We start from the raw sequence: 26,797 nt of genomic DNA, 5'->3' as shown, positions 1-26,797 counted from the left end.
AAACCTTTCTTCAGACTGGTTAGTGCTGGCTCGAAGGGCTGAATGGCCTACTCCTGCGCCTATTGTCTTTAAAGGAAACGAGAGATATAGACGGTGATGTAGAGAGATAAAGAACCATGAGTGAAAGGTATGCAAAAAAGTAACGATCTTAAAGGAAACAGGCTGTTGTTTTGTTTAAGAAGGAACTGCAGATGCTGGAAAAATCGAAGGTAGACACAAATGCTGCAGAAACTCAGCGGGTGAGGCAGCATCACCCGCTGAGTTTCTCCACATTTTTTGTCTACCATTGTTAGCTGTTTGTTGGGTGAAATCGAGAAGTTAGTGCGACTTGGGTGGGGGAGGGATAGAGAGAGAGGCTACTGGAAGTTTCTATTGCAAGTGGTTGGCTGGTCTCCCATTGCCCAGACAACAGGACAATTGCGCTCGGCAATATCCTGTGTTGGTCACGCCTGCCAATGCTAGGGCGCTCTCACTCTCAATGTTGTTGGCCATCGTTGTCCATACAAGGTTAATTCCCGGGATGGCGGGACTGTCATATGCTGAGAGAATGGAGCAGCTGGGCTTGTACACTCTGGAGTTTAGAAGGATGAGAGGGTATCTTATTGAACCATATAAGATTATTAAGGGTTTGGACACGCTAGAGGCAGGAAACATGTTCCCGATGTTGGGGGAGTCCAGAACCTGGGGCCACAGTTTAAGACTAAGGGGTAAGCCAGTTAGAGCGGAGACGAGGAAACACTTTTTCACCCAGACAGTTGTGAGTCTGTGGAATTCTCTGCCTCAGAGGGCGGTGGAGGCCGGTTCTCTGGATACTTTCAAGAGAGAGCTAGATAGGGCTCTTAAAGATAGTGGAGTCAGGGGATATGGGGAGAAGGCAGGAACGGGGTACTGATTGGGGATGATCAGCCATGATCACATTGAAGGGTCGACTGGCCTACTCCTGCACCTATTGTCTATTGTTCTATTGTTACTATCGTGAAGATGATCATCACTTTGACATGGAAGGATTTGGGAAGATGTTAGCGCAGCTGCGGTTTCTAATTTAGCGAGGGTCTTCTAGATCATCGAGATGGATGAACAGTAACGAGCTGCAGCTGGCTGCTGACGTGAGGGTAATGGGCCATCTTGTGCAGATCTCATTATAGACCTATATATTCACACCAGAGTATGCAGCGCTTCACATGGTGTGAGATTACAGTCAGTCGGTTGCTAGCTAAAGGTTTATTAATATACTAACGGCCTAGATAGAGTGTACAGACAGGGACAATGCAGATGCTGGCTGACCAAGGAAGGACACAGATTGCTGGATCTGGATGTAGTACGCTGGAAAGCTCCAGGTAGACCATCACTCAGCACTATGAAGGCTGTCGAGATGGAGATGTTTTTGGAGTTGCATCTTTGTATGTGTCAATGTTTTGGAGATCTCTGATGCTGGCTGGTAGGGCATTCCAATCCCTTGCTGCCTTGAGGAAAAACGAGTTAGAAAGGATGAGAGGGGTTGTCATTGAAACATATAAGATTGCTAAGGGCTTGGACACACTAGAGGCAGGAAACATGTTCCCGATGTTGGGGGAGTCCAGAACCAGGGGCCACACACACAGTTTAAGAATAAGGGGGAAGCCATTTAGAACGGAGACGAGGGAACATTTTTTCTCACAGAGAGTTGTGAGTCTGTGGAATTCTCTGCCTCAGAGGGCGGTGGAGGCCGGTTCTCTGGATGCTTTCAAGGGAGAGCTAGATAGGGCTCTTAAAAATAGCGGAGTCAGGGGATATGTGGTGAAGGCAGGAACGGGGTACTGATTGTGGATGATCAGCCGTGATTGCATTGAATGGCGGTGCTGGCTCGAAGGGCCGAATGGCCTACTCCTGCACCTATTGTCTATTGTCTATTGTCTAAAGTGCTAATGAAGTGCCGTGCCGAATGAAATAATTTCCAGGTTGGTAGCGCCAGGTTGACATGTCTATGGGTGCTTGGGTTAACTGGACCTCCATCTTTCATTCAATCAGTCTGATGAACTTGCGACCAGTAGCAGGTGGATGAAGTTTAAGGTCCTTTATCGAGCTGGAGAGTGAGCTCTGCCAGTTGTAGTTGTCAGATATGAACCTTTCTGCTGTGTTTTGCACGGCCTGGATCTTATTGATGTTCCCTTGAGTGAAAGGATGCCACAAGGAGCAGCAAAACAGAGTAACTCAGTGGGTCAGGCAGCATCCCTGGAGAGCAAGAATAGGTGACGTTTCAGGTCGGGACCCTTCTTCAGGCTGCAGAAGGGTCTCGATCGTATGGTCCAAGACTTTCCCCCCAGCTGTGCAGTAGAAACATGGAGAAATAGGTGTTGGAAGTAGGCCGTTCTGCCCTTCGAGGGCCTGGTGGGAAGGCCCTTTGGCCCACTGGGTCCGTGCCGACCAGCGGTCACTAGTTCTATCTTACATACTGGGGACAAGTTGCCGAAGCCAACTATAACTACAAACCCAAACGTCTTTGGGATGTGGGAGGAAACCAGAGCACCCGGAGAAAGCCCACATGGTCACGGGGAGAACGTGCAAACTCCGTACAGACAGCACCTGTGGTCAGGATGGGAGCCGGGTCCCGGCGCTGTGAGGCAGCAACTCTACCGCTGAGCCAATGCGTTGATCTTGTTACTTCTAGGATTGTTGTGTTATTGATTGTATCTTTCCTTTCTCGCTCAGGCTCAGCAACTGACCGATCTCGAACACAAACTGCTGGCAGCTAAACAGGAATTGGAAAAGACAGAAGGCGATAAGGTGACAGGAACTTCACGAATGAGTGGTTCGCTGATTCTCTGCCCCGCTATCCGACTCCTGTCAAAATGTACTATTTCTATTCATGCACCCTGTAACATTCTGCTTTGCCTGCCAATCTCGGCCGCTGAGACCCAATGTCTGGAGCGTAGAACATAGAACATGAATGAATGGATCAATGCTTTATGGCCACATGTGATACGTCACGGTGACATTCCTTGCTTGCATGTGCCCAAGGTATGCAAATGGGTGCCACGTAATGGGCGCTGACAACGTTACAATGTCCCCCCACTATGCTCCCCCTCCCCCATCACAGCAGCCCCCCTCCGCCAGGTCCTCCTTCGTTCCTTCTCCCGGCAGCGACGTCCTCACGGGGTTGGTGCCCGTATGCGTTCGGCGCAATCATCGACCGCCGCACCACTATCACCGCCGGGTCTTCTCCTGTGGCCTCCGTGGCGCCGAAACTGGCCCTCAGCTCGAACCTAGACGACTAAACATAGAACATCGAGCATAGAACATAAGCAACAAACCTAGGACAGATCATAGAACATAGATCATAGATCATTGAACATAGAACATAGAACCTACAACATGGTACATAGAACATACTGTATATCACAGAACAGTGCAGTACAGCAGAGGAGCTGGCCCTTCAGCCCACTATGTCGGTGCTGAACATGATGCCGAGACTACCTGCGCATCATCCATATCCCTCCATCCCCTGCATATCCACATGCCTATCCAAAAGTCTCTCGTATCCAGACACTCTTGTATCTGCCTCCACCACCAACCCTGGCAGCATGTCGCTGATTAGCAAAAGAGTAGAAATACAACAGGTACACAAAATTGCTGGAGAAACTCAGCGGGTGCAGCAGCATCTATGGAGCGAAGGAAATAGGCGACGTTTCGGGCCGAAACCCTTCTTCAACTGATTGAGGCAGTTAGACAGGGTGGCACGGTGGCGCAGCAGTAGAATTGCTGCCTCACAGCGCCAGAGACCCGGGTTCGATCCTGACCACGGGCGCTGTCTGGACAGAGTTTGCACGTTCTCCCCGTGACCTGCGTGGGTTTTCTCCGGGTGCTCCGGTTTCCTCCAAAGCCATACAGGTTTGTAGGCTAATTGGCTTGGTAAAATTGTAAATTGTCCCTAGTGTGTGTAGGATAGTGTTAGCGTGCGGGGATCGCTGGTCGGCGCGGACACGGTGGGACAAAGGGCCTGTTTCCGCACTGTATCTCCAAACTAAATATTATGATAGTCAGCCAGTCATGGCCTGTAGACTTTCAACCTTCCAAAATCGCTTCTAACTAGCCAATGTTTTGGTAGATAATCAGCTTGTATATTTTGTATATAATGGCCAAGCCATCACTCTTATTATAATCTAGTTTGGGATCTAAGCCACCAGCTGTGAGACAAAGAAACATAACACAACAATAAGAAATAATAGTGCTTAGCATGCCCTTGTCATCTGTGTGTGCTGTTGTTTATTTAATGGTGTAGAACAGCTCGCCGCAATTCACAGGTGTGCCGTCAAATAGAATTTGGCACTGAGATTCTAAAGGATATATATTAAGGCTTTGGATGAAAATGGTAAACTCCTAAAAGAAGCATCTTTTAAATGGTAATAGAAATGTATTTGAAGCTATGAGAGGCTTAGATTGTTTAAGAAGGAACTGCAGATGCGGGAAAATTCGAAGGTAGACAAAAATGCTGGAGAAACTCCGCGGGTGAGGCAGCATCTATGGAGCGAAGGAATAGGCGACGTTTAGGGTCGAGACCCTTCTTCAGACTGACGTCGAGACCCTTCTTCAGACTGATGTGGAGGTGGGGGAGGGGCGGGTTCCCGCCCCTCCCCCACCTCCACATCAGTCTGAAGAAGGGTCTCGACCTGAAACGTCACCTATTCCGTGGGAATCTGTGGGGGAGCTGGGAAGGGGAGGGGGAGGAGGGAGAAAGCAGGGACTACCTGAAATTGGAGATGTCAATGTTCATACCGCTGGGGTGTAAACTGCCCAAGCGAAATATGACTGTGTCTGAAGAAGGGTCTCGACCCGAAATGTTGCCTATTTCCTTCGCTCCATAGATGCTGCCCTCACACGCTGAGTTTCTCCAGCATTTTTGTCTACAAGTGAAATATGAGGTACTGCTCCTCCAATTTGCAATGGGCCTCACTCTAGCCATGGAGGAGGAGCAGGACAGAAAGGTCGGATACGGAATGGGAGGGGGAGTTGATGTGCTTGATTCGGAGGCTTGGATTGGGCTGGCTGAGAGAAGCTATTTCCCAGAATAGAATTATCAAACACTACAGATCTACAGGTCGTAGAAACGAGGAAATTAAAAGGCTGGATTGCAAAGGGAAGGCACAGAGTGCTGGAGTAACTCAGCGGGTCAGGCAGCATCTGTGGAGAACATGGATAGGTGACGTTTCACAGAGTGCTGGAGTAACTCAGCGAGTCAGGTGTGACCTGCGTGGGTTTTCTCCGGTTTCCTCCCACACTCCAAAGACGTGCAGGTTTGCAGCTTAATTGGCTTGTTGTAATTGTAAATTGCCCCTAGTGTGTGTAGGATAGTGTTAGTGTGTGGTGGCCGCTGATGTGTTGAAGCAGATGTGTAAGTCATCAATGTTACAAAAGCCCTGTCCCACGGTACGAGTTCATTCCAAGAGCTCCCCCGACTTTCCCCTGATTCGAACTTGGAGATTTACGGTAATGGCCACTCGTCGGTACTCGGGGCTCTCGTGGACATTTATCATCACGTTGAAAAATCTTCACGAGTCTTCCCGTGCTTACCTGCCGTTAGCGAGTCTTCCCGAGTACCTGCCGTTAACGCTAAGAGACGCCCCCGAGCTCCGACGTACCCGCTACGTTCATTCTCCGTGCTTACCACAAGTTTGATTTTTTTTAAACTCGGGGAGAGCTCTTGGAATGAACTCGTACCGTGGGACAGGGGTATAACACTGCCTCTTGCCTTGGCCGCATCCTTTACTCTGCCCTGAACATTCATCCACGCTCAACAGCTTCTGGTTGAGTGCCGCGCGGGTATCTAATCCGTGTGTGATCTTCGTTGTCTCAGGAATCGCAGCTGAGGGCATTGAAGGAGGTGGCGCGTCTGTGTGTGTCAGGCATCCTCAGGAACCAGTCTCCCTTCATGAGTATCATCCCTCCTCGAAACGCAGAGAATGGCATCTTACTAAACAAAAACACCTCTCGATTTCCCTCCTACCAGCCCAGCACAAAGGTACGTCATTACTGTGTGAGAACTGACCCACTAGTGACTTTAAACAAGAGGATAAACTCCAACCGGGCGGAACGGTGGCGCAGCGGTAGAGTTGCTGCCTCACAGCGCCAGAGTCCCGTGTTCCATCCCAAACTACGTTCTCCCCGTAACCTGCGTGGGTTTTCTCCGGGTGCTCCGGTTTCCTCCTACATTCTGACATACAGGTTTGTCGGCTAATTTTGGCTTGGAATAATTGTAAAGGGCCTGTCCCACTTGCCGATTTTTTTCGTGACTGCCGGCATCATTGTCTGACGTATCAGGTCACAGAAAAATCTGTGGCGTGACGTGGCGTGACGCGGCGTGATGACGTATTGGCGCGCGGTGTTTTTTCAAGTGTAGCAACATTTTTTTTTGTCGCCGCTGGATTTTGAAATGTCCAAAATCTTTTGGCGACACTGATATGACGAAAAAATCGCCAAGTGGGACAGCCCCTTAACTTGTCCCGAGTGTTCAATATGGTGTCAGTGTGCGGGGATCGCTGGTCAGCGCGGACTCGGTGGGCCGAAGGGCCTGTTTCCGCGCTGTATCTCGAAACTAAACTAAACTAAAAGAAATACTGTAGATGCTGTAGAAATCTTAATGAGAACAGCCAATGCTGGGAGCATGCAAGATGGAGACAAAGTACTTGAGTAACTCAGCGGGTCAGGCAGCATCTTTGGAGAACGTGATATACAGTAGGTGATGTTTGCGGTCTAGACACTTCAGGAAACAGTAGTCAACGTCAGAGGAGATAGTTGAGGCAGGATGGCACGGTGGCGCAGCGGTAGAGTTGCTGCCTTACAGCGCTTGCGCCGCCTGAGTCCCGGGTTCGATCCCGACTGCGGGCGCTGTCTGTACGGAGTTTGTACGTTCTCCCCGTGACCTGCGTGAGGTTTCTCAGAGATCTTCGGTTTCCTCCCACACTCCAAACACGTGCAGGTTTGTAGGTTAATCGGCTTGGTATAAATGTAAATTGTCCCAAGTGTGTGTAGGATAGTGTTTAGTGTGTGCGGGGATCGCTGGTCGGTGCAGACCCGATGGGCCGAGGGGCCTGTTTTCGCGAAGTATCTCGAAACTAAACACAACATTTAGAATAAAAATATTTGGACAGGTACATGGATAGGATAGGTATGGGCCAAAAGCAGGCAGGTGAAACTAATGTTTAAGAAAGAACTGCAGATGCTGGTAAAATTGAAGGGAGACACAAAATGCTGGAGAAACTCAGCGGGTGAGGCAGCATCTATGGAGAGAAGGAATAGGTGACGTTTCGGGTCGAGACCCTTCTTCAGACTGACGTCGAGACCCTTCTTCAGGCTGATATGGAGGTGGGGGGAGGGGCGGGTTCCCGCCCCTCCCCCCACCTCCACATCAGTCTGAAGAAGGGTCTCGACCCGAAACTTCACCTATTCCTTCGCTCCGTAGATGCTGCCTCACCCGCTGTGGAGAGAAGGAATTGGCGACGTTTCGGGTCGAGACCCTTCTTCACACCCTTATACTAGTGCTTACGTTGTGGTCAAGGTGGGCTGAAGGGCCTGAGTCCACACACTATGGCCAGCAAAAGTAAATTGACAATTTTAAACCCATGATTAGCAGAGCTTTTTATTTTAAGTTATTAGTGATATTGGAGAAAGCTTCAATGTGGATTTAGGTTTAGTTTACGATTAGGTTTATCATTGTCACCTGTACCGAGGTACAATGGGGAGCTTTTATCCACGGTATGGGAATGAAGAACCAAACGACATAGGTTTAAGGTTTTCACTCAGTGGGTGGTGGGTGTATGGAACGAGCTGCCAGAGGAGGTTGATAGACACAAAATGCTGGAGTAACTCAGCGGGAGAATCCGTTTTCCCCTGAGATGCTGCCTGTCCCGCTGAATTACTCCAGCAGTTTGTGTCTATCTTCGGTGTAAACAATAGACAATAGGTGCAGGAGGAGGCCATTCGGCCCTTCGAGCCAGCACCGCCATTCAATGGGATCATGGCTGGTCATCCCCAATCAGTACCCCGTTCCTGCCTTCTCCCCATATCCCCTGACTCCGCTATCTTTAAGAGCCCTATCCAGCTCTCTCTTGAAAGCATCCAGAGAACCCGCCTACACCGCCCTCTGAGGCAGAGAATTCCACAGACTCACAACTCTCTGTGGGGAAAAAGTGTTTCCTAATCTCCGTTCTAAATGGCTTACCCCTTATTCTTAAACCAGCAACTGTGGTTCCTTCCCACACATACTATGCGTAAATACAATCGAGTCAAACGTAAGTACCATAGGTAAATCAAAGGGGAAGAAACAGAATGCAGAATATAGTTCTCAGCATTGTAGCGACACCAAGCCCACAGACTTATGTGGCAGAGACAATAGACAATAGACAATAGGCAGGAGTAGGCCATTCAGCCCTTCGAGCCAGCACCGCCATTCAATATGATCTTGGCAGATCATCCCCATTCAGTACCCCGTTCCTGCCTTCTCCCCATATCCCTTTTAAGAGCTCTATCTAACTCTCTCTTGAAAGCACCGCGAGAACCGGCCTCCACTGCCTTCTGAAGGAAGAGAATTCCACAGACTCACAACTCTCTGTGAGAAATAGTGTTTCCCCATCTCCGTTCTAAATGGCCTAACCCTTATTCTTAAACTGCGGCCCCTGGTTCTGGACTCCCCCAACATCGGGAACATGTTTCCTGCCTCTAGCGTGTCCAAACCCTTAATAATCTTTTCTGTTTCAGTAAGATACCCTCCCATCCTTCTAAACTCCAGAGTGTACAAGCCCAGCCGCTCCATTCTATCAACATATGACAGTCCCGCCATCCCGTGAATTAACCTTGTAAACCTACGCTGCACTCACATCTTCTTCTTGTGGCGTGCACAGCCTAAAGTTGTTGGACAACTTGTGCTATTTGATCTTCCGTTTGTGCACGTCGAGTTGATTGCATCAGTCGAAACAGGGCGGACCACGTGAAGGTTGCAATCTTCCACCCCGCTGCACTCCCTCAACAGCAAGAATGTCCTTCCTCAAATTAGGAGACCAAAACTGCACACAATACTCCAGGTGTGGTCTCACTAGGGCCCTGTACAACTGCAGAAGGACCTCTTTGCTCCTATACTCGACTCCTCTTGTTATAAAGGCCAACTTGGCTTTCTTCACTGCCTGCTGTACCTGCAAGCTTACTTTCAGTGAGTGATGATGAAAGTTAGTGAGCCGCTAAATGATTTATTTGACTTTGAGGACAGAACTCCGCATCACCTTACCTCCAACTGCAGGATGAAAACAACTTAGGAAATGAGTCATTTGCTAAATGAAGTCGTGCGCCGACTGGTGTCCTTCTGAGGGTGAGTGTGTCCTTCGCTCCGCCAGACTGACGCTCAATCCTGTCAAGAAAATTCCAGGTTAACGATTAAATATGAGAGGGGGGTTAATTAATCAAACGGACAGCCAGGGAGGAGAGAACAGGGAAAATAGATTCTCAAAGTGACCTTATGTTGTGCTTGCCCCTGCAGCACAGTGTTTTGTATTTTCTGTTCAGCTCTTACCTGTCTTTCCATTCTGCTGAAGCTAACAAGCGTGGTCACTGAGAGAAGGTGTACATGGTTGTGAAGTGGAGTTAATAGACTCGTGTTATAGATCCTGACTATGGGTGCTTCATTTTAGTTTAGGTGGACAGAAATGCGGGCGAAACTCTGCGGGTGAGGCAGCATCTATGGAGCGAAGGAATAGGTGGCGTTTCCGGGTCGAGACTCTTCTTCAGACTGATGTGGGGGTGGGGGGGTGGGGGGCGCGGGAAGAAGAAAGGAAGAGGCAGAGACAATAGGCTGTGGGAGAGCTGGGGAGCGGAGGGGGGAAAGGGAGAAAGCAAGGACTATCTGAAATTGGGGAAGTCAATGTTCATACCACTAGGGTGTAAACTAGCCAAGCAAAATATGACTATGTCTGAAGAAGGGTCTCAACCTGAAACGTGTAAACTGACCAAGTGAAATATGAAGTGCTGCTCCTCCAGGAGTTGAGATATGAAGGGGTTGAGATATGAAGGGGTTGAGATGAAGACAGATTGAGCAAGTTATCAGACATCTAAACAGAACACAATGCTCCAAATACAATCTCACCAAGATATGCAATTAATTCATTTATTCCTAATATTCATTGCCGATATCTTTCAATACCATTATTTTTGAAAATGTAAGTAGATTGGTCTTTCAATTTTGAGTCCTACATTTTAATTCCTTTTCAGTGCAAGCATTGCAGAATATTTATCCGGTTTATCGGGCAGCACGGTGGTGCAGCGGTAGAGTTGCTGCCTCACAGCGCCAGAGACCCGGATTCGATCCCGACTACGGGCGCTGTCTGTACGGAGTCTGTACGTTCTCCCCGTGACCTGTGTGGGTTTTCTCCAGTTACTCCGGTTTCCTCCCACACCCCAAAGACGTACAGGCTTGTAGGCTAATTGCCTTCGGTAAAATTGTAAAAAAAATAGTCCCTACTGTGTGATGGTGTTAGTGTGCAAGGGATCGCTGGTCGGCACGGACTCGGTGGGCCGAAGGGCCTGTTTCCGCGCTGTATCTCTAAACTGAACTAAACTAACTTAGAGCAAGGATGAGCAGTGAAGAAAGGGCATGTTATTACATTTTGGAACTTGGCAGTCATTCTTGAATCCAAACAGATGGCCTGGCATCTTCTTGAACAGTAAAGTGACTCGTTGCACAACAGGCACTTTTCTGTGCTCAGTGGGTTAAATGCCAGATTTGTTGAATTCCTCTTTTGAATTTGGGATTGTGATGGTTTTGTCTTTTAATTGTTAATTTCCCTTGAGCTAACCAGCTTGCGTGTCTGTGTCACAAAGTATTTCAAAGTCAGTCTAACTATTGAGATGCTGGGGGTCAGAAACAGGCAGAAAGGGAGATTGAACCGTGATTTCATTTTTTAGTTTCTAGTTTTAGAAATACAGCGCCGAAACAGGCCCTTCGGCCCACCGAGTCCGCGCCGACCAGCGATCCCCGCATACTAACACTATCCTACACACACTAGGGATAATTTACATTTACACCAAGCCACTTATCCTACAAACCTACACGGCTTTGAAGTGTGGGAGGAAACTGGAGATCTCGGAGAAAACCCGCGCAGGTCACGGGGAGAACGTACAAACTCTGAGAGAGGGCTAGATAGGGCTCTTAAAGATAGCGGAATCAAGGGATATGGGGAGAAGGCAGGAACGGGGTACTGATTGTGGATGATCAGCCATGATCACAATGAATGGCGGTGCTAGCTTGAAGGGCCTGTACTGTTCTATGTTCTTAATTACTAGACCATTCCTCGTAAATCTGCCTCTATGCTCCAAGATTTTCGGTTTGTATTACAATTGCTCCACAGTCTTGGATCTCTACTCCTGCTGCAAGATCTGTTGTACACTGCAACTGGCTCGATGGTAATCACGTATTATCTTTCCGCTGAAGAAGGGTCTCGACCCGAAACGTCACCCATCCCTTCTCTCCGGAGATGCTGCCTGTCCCACTGAGTAATTACTCCAGCATTTTGTGTCTATCTTGTGTCTTTCCATTGACTGGATAGCGCGCAACAAAAGCTTTTCACTGTACCTCGGTACACGTGACAATAAACTAAACTGTGACTGTAGTTTTCTCTCAGGATGGGCCACACTTGTTCTTCTTCTTGTTGAGTTCACACACAAGATTAGAAGTTGTCCAGCCAGAGCTGAACACACGTCTCGGCGTCTGCACACAATGGTGTCTGTCGTCGCTTCTTGTGCTTCTTGTGCGTGGCGGTGGAAACAGCGCCGCGATCGACGTCAACGCTCTTTCCTTGACCCCGGCCACACTTGTTGTAATCAAGGAACGGAGACAAATTAACCTCCTAACCTGAACGTCTTTGGACTGTGGGGGGGGGGGATGAAACCAGAGATCCCGGAGAAAACCCATGCAGGTCACGGGGAGAACATGCAAACTCCACACAGACAGCATTTTCAGCATTTTTATTTTATTTTTTTATTAGAAGTACAGTAAATTACACATACACATACACATCAGATATATCTTATTACATTTGTTGTACCACTTCGTTTTTCGAGCTTTAAAAAAGATAGAAATAAAAGAAGTAAGGAAAGTGAGCAAGAATCGTGAAGGTGCAGGAAAGTGTTGGGAAAAGAAAGCCCCTTAGGGAAGAAGTTAGAGAAGGAAGTAAAGAAAGGAAATAAGACCCTAGAAAGAAAAGAAAAAAAAAAGGAAAAACAATCGCTCTATTATAACACAAAACTCCGCAAAAAAAGGATATATCAACCGTGTTTTTAAAAAAAAAATATTTTATACCCCCCGTTACCAGATCCTGGTACCATTTATATTTTAAATTACTATTGCACCTTATGCTTGTAATAGTTCCATAAATGCAGACCACGTCTTTTGGAAGTGGTCTGCTTTGCCTGCTAGGAGGAGTCTCATCTCTTGTTTTTGCATTTTTTGTTTTAATTACTTTGCTATAAGTGCCTTGAGATGAAGGCTGACAATATACCCTACGATGGTATATTGCCGACCAGAAGTGCTTGAGTAACATCAGGGTGCACAAAGAGAATTTTTAAAGGCTATTTAAAATATATGAAGAAGGGTCTCGACCTATTCCGCTCCACAGATGCTGCCAGACCCGTTGAGTTTCTCCGGCATTTTGTGTCTATCTTCGGTTTAAACCTGAGTCTGCAGCTCCTACTTGCACCATCACCTCGTTACATTGGCTTTCTCCTCCCTCCGTTCTGAGGCAGGGGTTGGACCCGAATTGCCAACCATTCCTACCAACCACCTCCCTCCCCACAGATACTGCTTGACCTGCTGAGTTTCTCTTGGAGTTTAAGAAAGAACTGCAGATGCTGGAAAATCGAAGGTAGACAAAAATGCTGGAGAAACTCAGCGGGTGCAGCAGCATCTATGGAGCGAAGGAAATAGACAACGTTTCGGGACGAAACCCGGAAGGGTTTCGGCCCGAAACGTTGCCTATTTCCTTCAGGATTTCGGCCCAAAACGTTGCCTATTTCCTTCAGGATTTCGGCCCAAAACGTTGCCTATTTCCTTTAGGGTTTCGGCCCGAAACGTTGCCCTATTTCCTTCGCTCCATAGATGCTGCCTCACCCGCTGGGTTTCTCCAGCATTTTTGTCTACCTTCGATTTTTCCCGCATCTGCAGTTCTTTACGGGTGTTTCCTCTGTGGATGGCTTATCTACGGTTATTACTTGAACAAATTAAATTTCACAGTAAATCGTATATGGTTCACCAGAGACCATGGCTTTCCCTCACTTCACACTTCATTAGATTGTCTTGTTTCCAGGGGAAGTCACTAAACTAATAATTCAACATCTAAAAATAATGTAAATCTTTTCATCAGCTTTGTACCGATTGCACTCCAGGACTGAGGATCTCCCTCATCTCCATGCAGTGAATCTTAGTATAGTTTCATTTCATTTAGTTCAGAGATGCAACGCAGAAACAGCTCCGTGTCGACCAGCGATCGCCCATGTACACCACCACTGTCCTACACACTCTAGAGACAATTTACAATATTTACCGAAGCCAATTAACCTACAAACAAACCCGCACGTCTTTGGAGTGTGGGAGGAAACCGGAGCACCCGGAGAAAACCCACGCGGGTCACAGAGGTGCAGCGGCAGTTGCTGCCTCACAGCTCCAGTACCTGGGTTCGATCTGGATAATGGGTAAGGGGCAAGCCATTTAGAACGGAGACGAGGAAACACTTTTTCTCACCGAGAGTTGTGAGTCTGTGGAATTCTCTGCCTCAGAGGGCGGTGGAGGCCGGTTCTCTGGATACTTTCAAGAGAGAACTAGATAGGGCTCTTAAAGATAGTGGAGTCAGGAGATATGGGGAGAAGGCAGGAACGGGGTACTGATTGGGGATGATCAGCCATGATCACATTGAATGGCGGTGCTGGCTCGAAGGGCCGAAGGGCCTACTCCTGCACCTATTGTCTATTGATCCTGACTGCGGGTTCTGTCTGTACGAAGTTCGTATCTCATTGTAATCGTGTGGGTTTTATGACAATAGACAATAGGTGCAGGAGTAGCCTTCGAGCCAGCACCGCCATTCAATGTGACCATGTCTGTTTTCTCCGGGTGCTCCGGTTTCCTCCCAAATTCCATAGACACACAGGTTTGTAGGTTAATTGGCTTCTGTAAAAAGTCCCTACGGTGCAGGATAGAACTAGTGTACGGGCGATCGCAGGTCGGCGTGGAGTCGATGGGCCGAAGGGCCTGTTTCCCCGCTGTATCTCTAAAGTAAAACAACAACAATCAGAGCACAGTTAATTGAATTTAAATGGTAGTCCTTAAAATAATTTAAAAGTACCTTGTTGAATACATCGGTTAAATGGCACTAGTAAAATATTTTCTTGGCATTCAGAGACGTTGTTCAGGTTTCCCTGTATTAATTCGTATCATCTTTTATTTCTGGCAGATGCCTGTGGCAAAGTCTGAACAGACCACTCATTTTAACTTTGATTCATTGGCCATCTCCCACACAGTCTTACCGATTATTTTATGGAGCATTCCAACCACTAAAGGGCCTGTCCCACTTCCGTGATTTTTTTCGGCGGCTTGCCGACGGCACCCGTCACAGTCACAGCAGGTGGTCGAAAATTTTCAACATGGTGAAAATCCAGCGGCGACCAGAACAAGGTACGACTCTTTGGGCGACACAGGCCGCACGTGTCGGCACGCCGCGGGGTGATGCCTGTATGGTCGTGAGTAGGCGCCCAAAGAGTCGTACCTTTCTCTGGTCGCCGCTGGATTTTCAACATGGTTCAATGACTAGAATGGGGGAGGGAACCAAACATAGAAACATAGAAAATAGGTGCAGGAGTAGGCCATTCGGCCCTTCGAGCCTGCACTGCCATTCAATATGATCATGGCTGATCATCCAACTCAGTATCCTGTACCTGCCTTCTCTCCATACCACCTGATCCCTTTAGCCACAAGGGCCACATCTAACTCCCTCTTAAATATAGCCAATGAACTGTGGCCTCAACTACCTTCTGTGGCAGAGAATTCCAGAGATTCACCACTCTCTGTGTGAAAAATGTTTTCCTCATCTCGGTCCTAAAATATTTCCCCCTTATCCTTAAACTGTGACCCCTTGTTCTGGACTTCCCCAACATCGGGAACAATCTTCCTGCATCTAGCCTGTCCAACCCCTTAATAATTTTGTAAGTTTCTGTAAGATCCCCCCTCAATCTTCTGAATTCTAGCAGACAGAGAGAGAGGGTTATAGAAGTGATACAGGAAATAGGGTCCAGTTTGATTCTCCTGTACATTGTACACCCACTACTAACAGCCTGTGGACATAGACCTCTTCAACCTCTCCACCTCCCTTCCTATCGCCTGATATAAAAGACCTATACCCTCTGGACCAAGCTTTCGTTTGTATCTTACCTTCGCCCTCTCTGGCTTGGTGTCAACCACTGATAGATAATAGCGACTGGATATATTTTAAACTGAACACAAAAAATCGCAATATTTCACCAAGGTTTCTGTTGGTGGAAATGAATGGCTCCTGTTCGCAGAATTGCTTCAGGACTCTGTTGAAGAAATGAAATATTTTTCCTGCAAATAGGTATCTGAATATGTCATAATGAAAAATTACAGAAATTGCACTCAAATGAGATCTATAAAATAGTTCTTCAGGCATATAATACATTCCCAGACCAGTTTCAAAGACGTTGGGATTTGCTGGGATCTGTTTTCTGCTTTGCTTTCTATTCCCTCAGTCACGAACAGCTTGTTGTGGAGATGCTGGAACCACCGAGACACCAGCAGTGAAATTAGTTCACAAAGTACTTGCTAAATTGAATTTTAGTTTTACCGATCTAGCGTGGAAACAGGAGGTAGACAAAAATGCTGGAGAAACTCAGCGGGTGAGGCAGCATCTATGGAGCGAAGGAATAGGTGACGTTTCGGGTCGAGACCCTTCCTCAGACTTAGCATGGAAACAGGACAATTCAGCCCACCATGCTCAGCTGACCAGCGATCCCCGCACACAAGATTGTTAAGGGTTTGGACACACTAGAGGCAGGAAACATGTTCCCGATGTTGGGGGAGTCCAGAACCAGGGGCCACAGTTTACGAATAAGGAGTAAGCCATTTAGAACGGAGACAAGGAAACACTTTTTCTCACAGAGTGGTGAGTCTGTGGGATTCTCTGCAGTGGAGCTAGATAGAGCTCTTAAAAATAGCCGAGTCAGGGGATATGGGGAGAATGAAGGAACGGGGTACTGATTGGGGATGATCAGCCACGATCATATTGAATGGCGGTGCTGGCTCGAAGGGCCGAATGGCCTACTCCTGCACCTATTGTCTATTGTCTATGGTCTAGCACTATCCCACACACACTGGGTACAATTTCACAATTTTACCGAAGCCAATTAACCTGCAAACCTGCACGTCTTTGGAGTGTGGGAGGAAGCCGGAGCGCCCGGAGAAAACCCACGCTGGTCACGGGGAGAACGTACAAACTCCGTACAGACAGCACCCGTAGTCAGGATCGAACCCTGGTCTCTGGCGCTGTGAGGCAGCAACTCTACTGCTGCGCCACCATGCCACCCATCTTAACACAATGAATATAATTTGTGGACTTGATATTAGATCGTGTGTTCTTCCACATTGCTCAGTCAATAGCTCGGGGGCACTGTGAGTTTAAAGAGATTTGTTTTGTTCTAATTCCAGCATATATAAACTATATTTTAAACATTGCTTTCTGCAACTCTCAGCATTTTTATTATGAAAAGAGTTCCATATTGGCATTTTGATTCATGAATGATAAAATGTGATCATAGGTCCTGATTTTTAGATGAATATTTCATGGTTCATGGTACATCAGCAACAAAGTTTTTCTCCTGAACCCATAAAAAGGTGATTCACACGGCATTGACTTAAGATGAGTGGGTGAGATTTCTGAAGTCACCAATTTCCTTATAGCTGAGAGCTCCGAGCCTCGGTGGAGTTTGTCAACGTGCAAACTCCATACAGACAGCACCCGTAAACAGGATGGAACCCGGGTCTCTGGCGCTGTGAGGCAGCAACTCTACCGCTGCGCCATCGGGGCAGTCGAAGCTCCCGCAGCCAGTGATCGAAACTCCTGCGGCTTGGAGTTCCCGGTCGGGTCAGACTGATGTATCCCCCTCTCCCCTGACATCAGACTGAAGAAGGGTCTCGACCCGAAACGTCACCCATTCCTTCTCTCCAGAGATGCTGCCTGTCCCGCTGAGTTACTCCAGCTTTGTGTGAATCTCTTCGGTGTAAACCAACATCAGCAGTTCCTTCCTACATATCCTCGTTATATTGGCTTTTTCTTCTCTGAATACTAAGCCTATAGGATGAATAAAGTGGCGTTTTTTACCTCGACAGATGGAATTGTAATTAACCACAAGCCCAACAAGAATGCGTCGACTAATATCGGATATTTCTTCCACATTTCTTTCAGCTCCAGGCCGTGTCCCAGGCCGAAGAGACCAATTCACCAAACAACGAGCCCTTCCTTCACGAGGCCACGAAGAGCAATGATGAAGATGCAGTGGACTGCAGTTTGCACAAGGTAAACATCCCTCAGCTGGAATTAAATATCAAACATTATTGCCAGCATTATTTAACTTTTGCCTATTTTGATGGATTCTAATTCCATATTGATACAGGAAGCCCATCAACGCCTCTACTTCCAGAGAAGATTAAGGAGATTCGGTCTGTCAGAGAGGATTCTCTTGAGCTTCTACAGATGTACAGTAGAGAGAATATTGACTGGTTGCATCATGGCCTTGTAGAGGTGTATAAAATCACGAGGGGAATAGATAGGGTGAATGTACAGAGTTTTGTTTCCAGGGTAACGGGAATCTCGAACTAAAGGGCATATTTAAAGTGAGAAGAACGGGGTACTGATTGTGGATGATCAGCCATGATCATATTACATAGAAACATAGGAAATAGGTGCAGGAGGAGGCCATTCGGCCCTTCAAGCCAGCATTGTGATCATGGCTTGAATGGCGGTGCTGGCTCGAAGGTCCGATTGGCCCTCTAATGCACCTATTTTCTATGTTTCTATGTTAATAGACAATAGGTGCAGGAGTGGGCCATTCGGCCCTTCAGGCCAGCACCGACTCAATCCAATGTGATCATGGCTGATCATCCACAATCAGTAAGTAAGGAAAGTTTTAATAAGAACCTGAGGGGCAACATTTTCACACAGAAGGGGGGAGGGGGGGTGTGTATGGAACAAGCTGCCAGAGGATTCATGATGGTGCAGCGGTAGAGTTGCTACCTCACAGCGCCAGAGACCCGGGTTCGATCCCGACTGCGGGTGCTGTCTGGACGGAGTTTGTACGTTCTCCCCGTGATCTGCGTGGGTTTTCCCCGAGATCTTGGGTTGCCACCCACACTCCAAAGACGTGTCGGTTTGAAGGTTGTGCACTAAAGAACTGCAGATGCTGGTAAAATCGAAGGTAGACACAAAATGCTGGAGAAACTCAGCGGGTGAGGCAGCATCTATGGAGAGAAGGAATAGGCGACGCTTTGTGGATGATCAGCCATGTTCACATTGAATGGCGGTGCTGGCTCAAAGGGCCGAATGGCCTACTCCTGCACCTATTGTCTATTGTCTATTGTCCCATCTAAGCTAGTCCTCCCACACACACATAGAAACATAGAAAATAGCTGCAGGAGTAGGCCATTCGGCCCTTCGAGCCTGCACCGCCATTCGATATGATCATGGCTGATCATCCAACTCAGTATCCCATCCCTGCCTTCTCTCCATACCCCCTGATCCCTTTAGCCACAAGGGCCACATCTAACTCCCTCTTAAATATAGCCAATGAACTGGCCTCACCTACCTTCTGTGGCAGAGAGTTCCACAGATTCACCACTCTCTGTGTGAAAAATGTTCTCGGTCCTAAAATATTTCCCCCTTATCCTTATACTGTGACCCCTTGTTCTGGACTTCCCCAACATCGGGAACAATCTTCCTGCATCTAGCCTGTCCAACCCCTTAAGAATTTTGTAATTTTCTATAAGACCCCCCCTCAATCTTCTGAATTCTAGCAGACAGAGGGAGAGGGTTATAGAAGTGTACATGTACATACACTCCAGCTTTATGTGTATATATATATCTATCTATTTTTACATATATATATATATATATATATATAACCATATATTGTATGTTTATATACATATATATATATATACACATCTCTCTAAAATATATCATCATCTCTCTTTACACCTCACCCTTCCTTATCTCTGTGTCTCCTTCTCCTCTGACCCTCAGTCTGAGCAAGGGTCACATCAATCCCATCCGATCATCCGTGATCTTTAACAGGACTTGCAAACATCCAATCCCCCGGTCCAACAAAATAGTTTGATTGTAATAAGATTTGACCTTCATCAAAAACGATCATAACCAGGATAATGAGTCTGGTGTTGAGGCAAATGAGATGGTGGGAGGCATTAGCTATTACCGACACATCCCACATGAAATTCCCATGGCGTGCTATTTCACATTGAGAAGGTTACCATTCTCCACTGCCACCAACTGCGGATGTTTCACTCCTCACGTCAACAGGATAAAGATCAGAGATTAGCAAATCTGGAAATGTATAATTCCAGATAAATGTAATGAGACAATTATCTCACATCTTTGCACATTCTGTTTTGCGTTTTAAAATCTATCGTCACCAAATTTCTTCTCCAGAAGCGATAAATAAATGACATAGTAACCACCCCCCCCCACCCCCGCCCCCCCCCCCCCCACCCCCCCCACCCCCCACGCTCTCATGTTATGGTGGGAAAGGGGAGGGGGGTTTCATTACCAGAAGACGGTCTGCATTGCAAGTTTCCGTAATGTGAGGCCATATTGCGTTCGCATGTGTTAAGAATCGCGAGTTGAATTAAAAATAAAATTAATTTACTTTTTCTTACAAATTCCATGAAAGTGAATAAGGTTTAGCGGGATATGGGCCAAATGCGGGCGAATGGGACTAGCTTAGATGAGGCACTATCATAAGTGATAGGAGCAGAATTAGTCCATTCGGCCCATCGAGTCTACTCCGCCATTCAATCGTGGCTGATCTATATCTTTCACTCTCATCCCCATTCTCCTGCCTTCTCCCTGACACCCGTACTAATCAAGGATCTATCCATCTCTGCCCTAAACATACTTTATCAATTGAGTTGGCCTCCGCGGCCTTCTGTGGCAAAGATTCACCATCCTCTGACTGAAGAAACTCCTCCTCGTCTCCCTCTTATAGGAACGTCCTTTAATTCGGAGGCTGTGAACCTCTGGTCGTAGACTCTCCTGCTGATGGAAACATCCGCTCCGCATCCACCCTATCCAGGCATGGATGGGTTGGGCTGAAGGGCCTATTTCCGTGCTGTATGTCTCGATAATTCGATGACTATGCAAACTCAATTAGATGGAACTACCAAAGGCAAAACGAAAATGACATACGGTCCAATAAGTTTCCACAATGTGATCCGCATGCTACTATCTTACATTTATGAATGTCAAAGAGAAACATGTCTTTTGCCTCAAAGCAATTAGCTTATTATAGTAGCCCTCTGAATAATAGAATCATTGGTTGAAATCTGCCTTGCAGGCAACATATTCATGTCCCTTGTTATATAGTTAACACAAAGTGACAAGGAAATGAAATGCCTGAGACAGAGTGACGTGAAATAAGAACGATAAAATGTAAGCTGAGTACAAAAGAGTATAAATGATAAATCAGTGACACACCAGGGTTTAGCTCAGCGAATTAGACTGTAAAATGGGAATGGTGGAGTCAGACAACTCATCTCAACTCATAAATAGAGGATAGACACAAAGTGCTGGAGTAACTCAGCGGGACAGGCAGCATAGAAACATAGACAATAGGTGCAGGAGTAGGCCATTCGGCCCTTCGAGCCTGCACCGCCATTCAATATGATCATGGCTGATCATCCAACTCAGTATCCTGTACCTGCCTTCTCTCCATACCCCCTGATCCCTTTAGCCACAAGGGCCACATCTAACTCCCTCTTAAATATAGCCAATGAATATAGCCAGCATCTGTGGAGAACATGGATAGGTGACGTTTCACAGAGTGCTGGAGTAACTCAGCGGGACAGGCAGCATCTCTGGAGAGAGGGAAATAGGTGACGTTTCAGGTCGAGACCCTTCTTCAGACTGAGGGTCAGAGGAGAGGGAGACACAGAGATAAGGAAGGATAGGATGTGAAGAAGAGCCAAAGAGAGATGAGGATATATTTTAGAGAGATAGATAGATAGATAGATAGATAGATAGATAGATAGATAGATAGATAGATAGATAGATAGATAGATAGATAGATAGATAGATAGATAGATAGATAGATAGATAGATACAAAAAGCTGAAGTATATGTATATTTGTATGTGTGTGTGTATGTGTATGAATATATATATATACTAGACTAAGTGGTCACAGCATCACACGGGAGGGCTGGTCTCCCAACGCTATATTCCACCTCTCCACTAATACCACTGTTGGGAGTGGGGGGGGGGGGAGGGGGGCTTTCTGGAGTGCTAGTATGGGTTGTGCCGCTGAGGGGACTGGCTTCCAGAGGGCTAGTATGGACATTGTGGGCCGAATTGATTATTGGGCTGGCGGCTCAGTCACTCAAGCCTGTTGTGCTGGCAGCTCACTCACTCATGGCTGGTGGGCTGGCAGTTGACTCACGGCTATTCCTTGAAATTCCATTTCAAGCAGCGTGCAGGGGCACCAAATTCATCTACCCGTCATTCTGCCTTGGTCAATCTTTCTTCTCCCTTGTTCAAGGGGCCAGTAGGTACAGAAGCCTGAAAGCCGCACCACCAGACTCAGGAACAGCTTCTTCCCCTCTGTTATCAGGCTTCTGGATGGTCCTTCCATAAGTGTGATGGACTGGGCTACATCTACAAACTCTCTGTAAATTCCTCGCGGTCTTGGGCAGAGCTGTTCCCAATCCAAGCCGTGATGCATCCTGATAGTGTGCTTCTATGCTACATCTGTAGAAGTTTGTCAGAGCCATTAGCGACATGTTGAATACATGTCTCCGAAGGAAGTAGAGGCATTGATGCGCCTTCTTGGTTGTCACTTCAATATGATGCAGTTAAAAAAAAGCCACTGGTACATAAAGACAGAAAGAAACACCTTTCATTTTAATGACCAAAGTAGAACTGAGATGGAGGATCTACCAAGAATTAGTTTAGTTTAGTCTGAAGAAGGGTCTCGACCCGAAACGTCACCGCTTCCTTTTCTCCAGAGAGGTTGTCTGACCCGTTGAGTTACTCCAGCTTTTTGTGTCTATCTTCGATTTAAACCAGCATCTGCAGTTCCTTCCTACACATCCTAAATTTAGTTTAGTTTAGTTTAGAGATACAGCGCAGAAACAGGCACTTCAGCCCACCGAGTCCGCACCGACCAGCGATCCCCGCACACTAACACTATCCTACACAGAATCTGTGGAATTCTTTGCCACAGAAGGCTGTGGAGGCCAAGTAAGTGGACATTTCCAAGGCAGAGATAGATAGATTTGTGATTAGTATGGTATCAGAGTTTATGGGGAGAAGGCAGGAGAATGGGGTTGAGAGAGAGATAGATCAGCCATGATTGAATGGCAGAGTAGACTTGATGGGCCGAATGGCCTAATTCTTCTCCTATCACTTATGACCTTATGACGAGAATGTCGCAAAGTCGAGTAAATTCTATGACTTCTATTTCCTGTTGTGTGTACTGAAAGGGAAGAGTATTTTTGTTTGAAGGTTTGCTGGATATGTTATTCATTATTTATATGTGTGTCTATCTCTCTGCAGGCTGGCAAGAATTGTTCTACGAATAACCCTCCCGCTAAATAGAAAGGCGCCCGAAACAAACGTTCAAGTCTGGAGGTATAATCTGTCACGCCTCATGCAGAATCCAAAGACAGAATAGCTGCTTGACATTGTTGGGTGGTGAGATCTGGCGACATATACATGGTGGTATTATGAAAACCTCTCCAGAGATGCTGCCTGTCCCGCTGAGTTACACCAGCTTTTCGTGACTTATCTTCGGTTTAAGCCAGCAATCTGCAGCTCCTTCCTACACAATGAAAAATCATCAGATGTGTAGGTAAAGAACTGCAGGTGCTGGTTTAAATCGAAGGCAGACACAAAATGCTGGAGTAACTCAGCGGGACAGGCAGCATCTCTGGAGAGAAGGAATGGGTGACGTTTCGGGTCGAGACTCTCCACTCCCATTTCCTCCAAATCCAAGGCGCATCTGTATGGGATCCAGCTATGCCTACCTCTTTGTAGGGTACGTCGAACAATCCCTGTTCCAGGCGTACACTGGCCCTATCCCCGAACTCTACCTCCGCTGCATTGACAAATGCATTGGTGCTACCTCCTGCACCCATGCAGAACTCACTGACGTCATTAACTTTACCACTAATTTCCATCCTGCACTCAAATTCACATGGACCATCCCAACATCTACAATACAATATACAATACAATGCCTTTTATTTGTCATTTGAACCTCACATGAGGTTCAAACGAAATTTGGTTTCTGCAGCCATACAAAAAAAAGAACCAAGACACACACCAACACAATTCAATTCACATAAACATCCATCACAGTGCGTCCTCCTCACTGTGATGGAAGGCAAAACTTAAACATATCTCTCCCCTGCACTCCCCTCTCCCCCCCATGTCAGAGTCAAAGACAGAGTCAAAGCCCCCGGCGGGCGATGTTAAATGTCCCGCAGCCATTAAAGCCACGCCGGGTGATGCAAGGCCACGCACCGGGTCTTGGTGTTGGAGCCCCGGCGGGCTCTTGGTGTTGGAGCCCCGGCGGGCGCTCACAAAGTCCCGCGGCCATTCCAAGCCGCGCGGGGCGGTGATGTAAGGCCACGCTCCAGGTAATCTTCAACCCCGCAACTCGGGCGGGAGAAGTCGCCGCTGCAGAAGCCCCGAAAAGCGGTCTCCCACCAGGGACCCGCGGGCTCCCGGTATCACTGTCCACAGACCTGCGGTAGGAGCTTCCGAACCTCCGGGTGTCGGGTCACAGCAGCGCTCCACCACAGCTCCACCCGCTCTGGACTCGGCCAGCTCCGTGATGGTGAGTAGATCCGCAGCTCCGCGACTGGAGCCCCAGGTCATTCCTGTCGGAGGCCGCTCCACGTTGCAGCCCCAATGACAACGGAGACCCGACAAAGAAAAGGTCGGGTCTCCCGTGCAGGGGAAAGACCTTAAAGTTCCCCCACCCCACCCCACCCCCACACACATACCCCGACAAAAAAAAACAATAAAAACTACATAGAACAAGACAGAAAACAATAAAAAGACAGACGGACTGCAGAGGCCGCTGCTGACAAGAGTCGCGCCGCCCACTAGATCTCTCCGCTGTTTCCAGATCTCACTATCTCCATCACAGGACATAGACTTCCGACTGACATCTAGTGTAAACCCACTGACTCCCATAGCTATCTAGACTACACTTCCTCTCACCCTGCTTCCTGTAAAAACTCTATCCCCTATTCCTCCATCTACGCCACATTTCTTCGCAAGATGAAGTGCCCAAGTATACAACTGGGCTTGTACACTCTGGAATTTAGAAGGATGAGAGGGCATCTTGTTGAAACATATAGGATTATTAAGGGATTGGACAGGCTAGAGGCAGGAAACATGTTCCCGATGTTGGTGGAGTCCAGAACCAGGGGCCACAGTTTAAGAATAAGGGGTAGACCATTTAAGACGGGGATGAGGAAACATTTTTTCACCCAGAGAGTTGTGAGTCTGTGGAATTCACTGTCTCAGAAGGCAGTGGAGGCCATTTCTCTGGATGCTTTCAAGAGAGAGTTAGATAGAGCTCTTAAAGATAGCGGAGTCAGGGGATATGGGGAGAAGGCAGGAACGGGGTAATGAATGTGGATGATCAGCCATGATCACAGTGAATGGCGGTGCTGGCTCTAACGGCTGAATGGCCTACTCCTGCACCTATTGTCTATTGACTATAGGTGCAGGAGTCCGTGCCGACCAGCGATCCCCGCACACTAGCACTATCCTACACGCACTAGGGACAGTTTTACATTTACACCGAGCCAACGAACCTACAAACCTGCACGTCTTTGGGGTGCGGGAGGAAACCGAAGATCTCGGAGAAAACCCATGCAGGTCACGGGGAAAACGTACAAACTCCGTACAGACAGTACCTGTAGTCAGGATGGTACCCGGGACTCTGGTGCTGAAAGCGCTGTAAGGCAGCAACTCTAGCGCTCTGTAAAGCTGTAAAGGACATTATAATTGTTCCTGATCAGTGCGGGTGCCAGGGGTTATGGGGTGAAGGCAGGAAACGGGGTTGAAAGGGAAAGATGAACCAGCCATGATAGAATGGAGGTGCAGACTCTGGGCCGAATGGCCTAATTCTGCTCTGATGACACACGATGGGATGAACTACTCCAGCAACTACTCTTGAAAGAAATCATTCACGACATTGGTGCCAAACGGGGGAAAAACACACCAAGGATTAATTCCCACTCCATCTTTCTCTTCCAGATGAAAACCTACACGACTGAGAAACAGATCACAAACACCAGAAGAAAATTAGTTCAGGTTGTGTCGAGGGCTATTGGGCGTGAAAATGCTACGTTTCTACGACAGAAGCACTACAGATCACACCGTAGAACAGTTTTGTATTGGAAATCTCCACGTTATTTTAGTTCCCACCAGTTTTCACAGCTGTACCATGTTGCATTTTCACTTCAAACCAGCGGATGTGAAATTTAATTTAGACAAATAGAGTCAAATTAAGGTGGTTAAAGAAAAGTAGGCGGGTAATTAGACTTGGGATTTTTTATTAGAATTAGTGGCAATAGTGATAAAGAAGACTGCAATAATCCATTTTTCTTATTGAATCCATCCAATATCATTGATTTGACAAATACCGAGTCTGATCTCCATACTGACGCTGTTTTGGTTCAAACAAGTCCCGGTAAAAGCAAATTAATGGCCAAAGTCAACAAGCGAGAAAATTGCTACAGTTAATAACAAGTGTAAAATTAAAAGCAGAGATTCAAGCGTAAAATGTTTAAGTCATTAGCTAGTGAGCATGCCGGCATTCAAGTGAATAATTGAAAACATTAATAAAAATAATGTCCGGTTAATGAACCATTAGCAAAAAAGTTACTTCTGCGATCAAAGTGAGAGTTGCCAAGCAGATAGATTTCTTAGAACAAAATTTTTTTTTTTTATACTCAGTAAAAAATGTGTTATTTTGCATAACAGGAAGGCTACCTGCTAGACACAATGTCTATGTGGTTCTTCGAAAGCTCTGGTCTAATTAAGCACAGGCAGCTGGCCGATGGTGTAGCGGTAGATATGCTGCCTTAAACCCCTGTCCCACGGTACGAGTTCATTCCAAGAGCTCTCCCGAGTTTGCCCTGATTCGAACTCGGAGATTTATGGTAATGGCCACTCGTCGGTACTCGGGGCTCTCGTGGACATTTTTCAACATGTGGAAAAAATCTTCACGAGTCTTCCCGTGCTTACCTGCCATTAGCGAGTCTTCCCGAGTACCTGCCGTTAGCGTTACGAGCCGCTAAGATACGTCCCCGAGCTCCGACGTACCCGCTACGTTCATTCTCCGTGCTTACCACGAGTTTGATTTTTTTTTAAACTTGGGAGAGCTCTTGGAATGAACTCGTACCGTGGGACAGGGCTATTACAATGCCAGGGACCCAAGTTCGATCTTGACCTCGGATGCTGTCTGTATGGAGTT

The 26,797-nt window shown here is 47.2% G+C and overlaps 1 protein-coding gene across 2 annotated transcripts in view; it reads left to right on the top strand.

The window, feature by feature from the left end:
• luzp2 (leucine zipper protein 2) overlaps nucleotides 1–26,491 on the top strand; it is a 185,933-nt gene extending 159,442 nt beyond the window's left edge. The window contains exons 8-12 of one of the 2 annotated variants that reach the window (XM_033038645.1): nucleotides 2,689–2,763; nucleotides 5,831–5,995; nucleotides 17,481–17,591; nucleotides 22,855–22,929; nucleotides 25,576–26,491. In XM_033038645.1, the coding sequence (XP_032894536.1) occupies nucleotides 2,689–2,763; nucleotides 5,831–5,995; nucleotides 17,481–17,591; nucleotides 22,855–22,896 (393 nt within the window). In that variant the 3' untranslated portion in view covers nucleotides 22,897–22,929; nucleotides 25,576–26,491. The remainder of the gene's footprint in view (nucleotides 1–2,688; nucleotides 2,764–5,830; nucleotides 5,996–17,480; nucleotides 17,592–22,854; nucleotides 22,930–25,575) is intronic. The other variant, XM_033038646.1, reaches the window with a different exon arrangement.
• Nucleotides 26,492–26,797: the final 306 nt, after the last annotated feature.

This window comes from Amblyraja radiata, chromosome 20 (genome assembly GCF_010909765.2).
Source record: "Amblyraja radiata isolate CabotCenter1 chromosome 20, sAmbRad1.1.pri, whole genome shotgun sequence".
In the NCBI taxonomy this organism is placed as follows: Eukaryota; Metazoa; Chordata; class Chondrichthyes; order Rajiformes; family Rajidae; genus Amblyraja; species Amblyraja radiata.
The sequence above is the reverse complement of the archived record's forward strand: the minus strand, read 5'-3'. Positions and strand labels throughout refer to the sequence as shown.